This window comes from Poecilia reticulata, linkage group LG7 (assembly GCF_000633615.1).
Source record: "Poecilia reticulata strain Guanapo linkage group LG7, Guppy_female_1.0+MT, whole genome shotgun sequence".
In the NCBI taxonomy this organism is placed as follows: Eukaryota; Metazoa; Chordata; class Actinopteri; order Cyprinodontiformes; family Poeciliidae; genus Poecilia; species Poecilia reticulata.
Genome location: NC_024337.1, coordinates 27,230,022 through 27,237,086, shown reverse-complemented (window position 1 = coordinate 27,237,086; position 7,065 = coordinate 27,230,022). Strand labels below are relative to the sequence as shown.

Sequence of the window (7,065 nt, the reverse complement as noted above, 5' to 3'; positions counted from 1 at the left end):
CAATCTGTGCTTTGCCATGTTTATTCATTTCTACTGAGACGTTTGCTCTTTTCCGCACCAGAAATACCAAAGAAAATTCACACTGTAACCAGAACCAGTTCTGATTCTGAAGAATTTCACATCTTGAATCCCTCCCCACTTTGACTTCTGACAGATTTAGCAGTATGTTTTGTGAATACCAAATCTGCTCCTAACCTCTTATTAAGCATGAAAAACAGAGCGTTCAAAAATCTGCAAGGAAGCATCTCTTTTTTTAATCTTTATTCATTCGGCCGTCTTTGCGCTGCTTTTGTTTTAAAACGGGGCCTTTATTTTACTTTACTTTCTCTTGATTTACAATCAACATGACTCCATTCATTTCAGTCTGAAATTCTGCTCCTATAAAATAGGCTCCTATTCAAATATTTCTTGATTCACTTCAGTTTCATTTTCTTGTTTTTTTCTTTATAATCTTAGAAGTTGTTTACTTTTTTGACAATGTGACATATAATTTGGCCAACACCTTTAAGGCAGGTCACATCCTGTTGAGATGATGAAATGATTATGAAGAGCCATGAAAGTGACACTCGGCAGATGGACTGAATTCATCTTTATCCTGTCAGAGTTTCTGTGCCGTTTTCCTTTGATAAAACATGAAACGCTCGCTCTGCTCCAGCTCTTAGCCTGTGACAAGTGTTTTAGTGCTTTAATATGAGTGATATTTTTGTAAGCCCTGTGAGTTTATGTTTTAAAGATGATTGTGTTTAGTTTGATTTTCTGACAGTTTCTGATGCGTAACGAAACCTTCAGCCTCTCTGGCTGTACGGATTTTAGTGCTTCGGATTTTTATCAAACAGGTCAACTCTGTTCGGTTTATATAACATTTCTCCAAAGGTGAGTAAGGCAGAGATTTCTTCAATCCGTTTCTTTTACTGTACTTCTCAAAGCCCGTCAGCCTCTTCTGGATCTCTCTTTGCACTCTCCCCTTTCGTCTTCGTCTCTGGGAGTATGGGTGCATGTCAAGTGATTGTTGAATTGAAATATTGATGTGGAGTATCAAAGCGTGGCGTAGCACTCCTGTGTTTCCAGAACTAACCACGAAGCGCTTTGATCAGATACTCCTGTGATCTGACTTCTGAAGTTGTTAAGAGTGCTGGAAAACAAAATGCAAACAAACTTCAAGTGCTCTTGGTATTGATAAAAGTTTTCTTTGACAAGTGGAGATGCGTGCTGTCTGCATGCGTCTGCCCAAGACTGGAGATTTCGGGGGTTTTGTACATGTTAATGGACATGAGATGAGGGAATTATTACTGTTTCTCGCACACCTTGCAGTGTAAACTGTAGTGGAGGGCTGGGAACCCACACAGAATCAAGTGCAAAAATCTATTCTAGTTATATGATTTCTGTGTTCATTTACTGTAATTATGCGTCTTCAAACCCAACATTACATTTTTTTACACTGGATAAAGACGTGATGTAAGAAATCTAAGAATGCTAACATCAAAAGGATGCAAAATCAAAATCCTTATAGGTCAAAATCTGATTACTACATTCTTTGGGAGATATACTGTTTATTCAGTGGTTCTATTATATAATAATTTATAATGTAAATGGATGGCAAATCAGGTCAAAATGTGAGCCTGAATATTAACAGAGGATTTAAAACAGTGAAGATAGATGCAAAGACCAGTTTGTCCTTTAACTGGCTGAACAGGGAAAAATATTGCAGTGAAATTTGTACGTCATCCACCATTTGGTACATATTTTATTAGATTTTTTTTTTATGTACACATATTTCCACATGTCTTTGAAGCATTTTTTATTTTAATTTGGCTCCTTCTTCTCTTATCATCAACCCATTTTCAGAGAAGTAGTCCAGTGGCATGTCCTCCAAGACCAACTTTGCATCTGTTTATCATATTACCACGTACTGTTGCAGTCATTGAGTATGTTTGTATTTGTCAATGGATCAGGCATCTTGCATCTTAATCTTTACAAGACAGAAGTCATTGTTTTGGTCCCAAAATACAAGGATGGAAATCAGCACTTGTGCTTATGCCAGAAATCTAATCGCAGTAACGAGCACAGACAGAAACATGATCCACATGTCAATTATTTGGCCTACTTATCTTAAAAAAAAACAAAAAGAAAACTTTTCAATCATTAAGGACGATCTGTCGAAACAGCTCACACACGATCACCAACACAAAGAAAACCCAACTTCAGCCATTCCTAAACCACTACAGTGGCTTTCCTTTGGTGATAATGATGGCATTTGGTCATAATATATTTCAAATAACCTTTACTGACTGATTAAAATATTATTCTCTACTGCAAGTTTACTGTAAAGGCAAAACATGTTTTATATTTATTCAGTTTGCTATAAAGGAGATGGAGGACATTATTATGTATTTTCAAGGAACATGGTGACGTTTTATGGCTCAATCAGATAACTATATCGCTTTCAGTTATTAAAATGCTCAATATATCAAAAATAACCTTAAAAAAGTTGTTACTTTGAATCATAGCTGCGTCTCTGTCTCTTTAACAATTCCCTACTGTTTCCGACGCTTCGCCTTCGGCGCTCCATTATAACAAAGCATCGGTTTGCCGTACTCTAAAGTCCAGCTGTTTGTGTTGTTTCTCTTTGCAAAGAAGCAAGAAAATAAAGGCTGACGTACCACCTTGCCAGCATCAGCTTTGAGAACGGTCACTCATTGAGTCCTGTGCGGTGAGCAGAAGGCTTTTACATGCTGTCTGTCTGTCTGATCCATTAGGCCGCATTTGTCACACAAGGGCCATTCAGTTAGCGCAGCGCTGTAAAACCGGCTTTTTGACATGGCCACCAGCACAAAGGCTGCTCTCCACTGTGGCGGCCCGTTTTCAAGTGCAGATGGTCGAGACAGCTGGGACAATTTAGTGATCTGAGGCTTTTAAACTGCCCCCCAGGCATGATAAAAAAAAAAAAAACAGCTTGAGTACCCTCTTGCATATTCTACACCACGAGTTTAAGATTGCGTCTGCAAAACAAACACCATTTGTTCTCCGTATCTAGAAAACAGGAAAACCGCTTCAAGACTCCGGGAACATCAATCGCAGAACCTCTTCCAAAGTTTTAGAACCGCTTGGCTTGTTTTCCTGAATGCATTTTTGCTGTCTAGAAATAGGTACACAAGAACATCTGCATCATCTTGTTGGGATTTGGGTTTTGAAGCTGCTGGTAGCCGCTCAGTCAGAGAGGAGCGCGCGGCACATGACGGAGCAGCTCTGATTACCAGCAGTCTAACCAGCTGTTTAATGAACACAGGGACCTCTTTCTCTGGAAATTAGTTTTCCCTTGAATACTGTGGAAGCCTTATCCAGGTCTATTTAAATGAGGTAACATGGGGAAGGTAAGCACCACCACATGAGCATTGTTTTCACAGTTCAAAGTGAGGAGAGAGTACTTTGCACTTCAAAGACACTCTTCTGGGAGGCAGTACAGTGGGGGTGGAGTGGGGTGGTGGGGAGAGGGGACAGGAAATAAGAATCGGGGTAATTAACAACTTCTGCTCAGTAATAAACCGCAGACACGGTACACTTCTGCCTCCGAAATGCACTCCTTTAATGCTGTTCCGTTGCATCGGAGATGTTTTAATTTGGAATTACACCGTTTATTTTGAGCTCAATCCAGACTAATAAATCAGAATCAGAATCGACTTTATTGGACAAGATTGCGTGCCCAAACAGGAAATTTAACTTCACTTTCGAGTATTACATACATAGTGATAAGACAATGGTAAAAATAGAATATATTTGTATGGGGGGGAAAGGATTTTGCCAACACCTGAATTACAGTGAAACGCGTAAAAGTGGGTGCAGCTTAAGTTGGGTGTTGTCTGTTGACACTAGCCTAAAACTGTCAGTCGAAGTGCCCTAGGATTATTGAACTAAACTCCCCTTTGGGTTCAAATTCATTTTAAAGCATACGTCTTTTTATAGTTCAAATCCTAATTTCAGGTGGCTTCTCCTTCTCCTGAGGCTGTGTTTATTTAAGGATCACACAGTGGAAAACAGTGAGGAGCAGATCAGCAAGAAGCGGGGTGGGGGGCAGTGGGGAGGGGGATTTACATGAGAACAGGTTCCCAGCCTGGATTTAAACTCTTAACATTGTAATGGTGAGCAGACTTACAGAATGAGATTAAGCCTCCCGATCTGCATTTAATGGAGCAGATCTGAAGTGGCCTCTACTTGAACTCTGAAATGTGAGAATGTCACACGGGGCAGCCTATTTGACATGTCGCCTACTGGTGAGAACTTGGAAAGGCTTTGATTGAGTTTGATCAATTAACTCTGTGAGGGGGGGGGAAATGCTGTGACTTTACTGAGAGTTTGTGAGCCCCACGCCGGCCAGTCATGACCACTGTTTGCCTCCTAACGGCACAAAAATACTGATCTGGATAATCTAATTAGACACAATTCACAACAAAAGTGTCTACATATATTAATTTATTTGTTAGTTCATGCAGTAGCTGCCTTAACAAGATTAAGTTTCAGTTTTAGAAGATTCGTTTTGTTTTTAAATAAATCTCTTTAAATGAGAGAACTGTAGCTGTTGTGACTGAATAAGATCATAGTTGGTGATTTTGCAAGCATCACTGATTCTTGATAAAAATACACTTCTTGTATTTTCTATGTTTTTCACATATCCCACCAAGGGCTTTATGTATATGCAAATGTTTTGTTCCCAGTGTGAGCAAATTATTTCACTGAGGTGGCTTTAGAAATCTTACAACTTTTACCAGAGTAAGCATTTTGTTCATGCACAACACTCTATATGTAGACATGAACAAAAATGCGGATATACAAACTCTTGAGATCACTTGAGATTCTACCCTGATGAAGTAAACTGCTGGAATTTAACCAATAAAATCGGTTTGACAATCAGCATACATTTTATTTTCGTGTATTAATAAGACGGGGGTAGAAGTCATGAAGCTCAACACAGAGCTGTGCACAAGGTATGAGAAAAATATCAAATCCATTTCTGTTTAAGTTTAGATTCACACATTTACAAGAAGTATAGTTTTGTTTATAATTTGCTCCACACATGTACCGAAGTGAGATTTGTTTTTTTGTGCCTAAATCACAAGCTTCAAGACTCTTTCCGCAGCTACAAATGTTCATTTATTAATTTTTTTGTGAAACCACATTTCAATTTGGAGTTAAAACAAGATATCAAATAAGTTAGGCTCATTTATGATCCTGAGGAAGGCCGCAAGAAAAAATCCGCCATCATACCAATAAAGTTGTTTCCCCTGCATTTCAAGTTAATACAGTCCTCACCACATCAGAGCGTTTACCCTCTACATGCAAAGCAGAGCTGAAGTTGTGCCAGAAACCATGGGATCACTTGTGTCTTCCATGTTTTCATTTCTACCATGGCTTCACAAAGAAGTCGCACAATTTGCAAAAATACTGTGAACAGTGACATTGCCTCTCCTTAGTCTTATATATTTTCTGTTACACAAGTTTGAAATGTTTTTAAATGTATCCTTATATTGTTGTAACAAACGTGTTCAATATATTGTAGGGCTCAGTAAAACGAGTCTATCAGCATGTCTGGTAAAAATTAAGTTTAACATTTTAAAGAAACTTAATTAGGTAAATTGAAAAAAACTAAACAAATTGTGACTAATTATGATCATTTTGGTAGCCTTATTTGTCTTCCCATATTAAAAAGGAAAATAAAAAAAAAAAGTTAATAGCAAAGGTATAAGATGTAATATAAATATTAGTGATAAAAATTTCTAAATCTAATACAACATGTTGCCTTGCCTCACGTTAGCTTGCTAGTAAGTGTGACGTTGACATTGGTGCTGTCATTAAACTAGTTTAAGTTGGATATAAACTTTTTGAAAATAAACAAAGGAGATGATGGCATGTTAAGAACATTTACACAAACACAGCTGAGGTGTGTTAGAAATAGCTGCTTGAAAGGTTAAAAAGCTCAATTTACATGCAGATTTGTCTTTAGCATTAGCATTGTCACTAAGCTAGCTAAAACTGGATAAAAACTCAAATTCTTTTTCCAGAACAGGAATTTTGTCAAACATGCCATTTTCTGCTTGACATTAGAATGAAGAACATCTTCATCTGATTTAAAATCCAAATATCTGACGGATAACAACTGAACTTAATTCAACCATTTATATTACAAACTAATACAATTAAATTTACATAGTCAACTATTCAGCACTTTCTAAAATTCATTTAGTGTGTGGGGTCTACATGTGTGGGCTATTTCCTTTTTCTTCTTTCCGAGATGAGAGCAGCCACAACGAGTCCAGTGAAGAAAAACACCACGAAGGAGAAGATACTCAGTGAGATTTTTTTATTTATTTATTTATTTTATCAAAGTCTTTTTGTCAGAACAATTGGAGGAGGAGTCAGTACTCGGGGTCAGCATTTGGTTGAAATTGAGTGAAATTATGAGTAGCCCACCCCTTCACCTAACAAGACCCCCCTCCTGCTTCCTCCGTCTCATCCCCACTCTATTGATGGGCTCGCCTGCATCATACTGGAGACCCCGTCGAGAGGATCTTTTCTCTCTATAAAGAGAAGATGCGGCTCGCGCGTCTTTGAGTTGTTCGCACTGGATTTTTGCAGCGCGCACCTCTAACTTCAACTGGTTCAACTGACTGCGAACAGAAAATACATTTTTACCCGGAACATTTGAATGAAACAGGATTTCCCAGAGTCGGAGAGTGTAAAAAAAATAAATAAATAAAAAAAATCTTGATGCGCCCCATTCTGCCGCATCTCCAGCGATAGTTTCATATTCCGTGCGTTCTCGGAGCAGTTTGTGCTGCTGGTGGGGAACAGGAGCGCGAGGACAGATGGCTGCGCTCACGATACAGAGGACTGACAACTTTTTGCACACCTTCCTGCAGGTTTGCTTCTTTTGTCTTTAACTGGTATCACTTTATGTTTGATTTCCTCTGCATTTTCCCCCTTTGACTGTACTGCTCTTAGTCTTTACACCTTTTTGCTAAAATGAGTGAAATATATATATATTTATAGTTATCACCACTCTTTATATATATA

The 7,065-nt window shown here is 38.3% G+C and overlaps 1 protein-coding gene across 1 annotated transcript in view; it reads left to right on the top strand.

The window, feature by feature from the left end:
• Positions 1–6,200: 6,200 nt before the first annotated feature.
• Positions 6,201–7,065, top strand: part of sp5l (Sp5 transcription factor-like) — a 6,072-nt gene continuing 5,207 nt past the window's right edge. Inside the window, exon 1 of the mRNA XM_008413655.2 lies at positions 6,201–6,911. Within this exon, the coding sequence (XP_008411877.1) occupies positions 6,858–6,911 (54 nt within the window). The 5' untranslated portion in view covers positions 6,201–6,857. The remainder of the gene's footprint in view (positions 6,912–7,065) is intronic.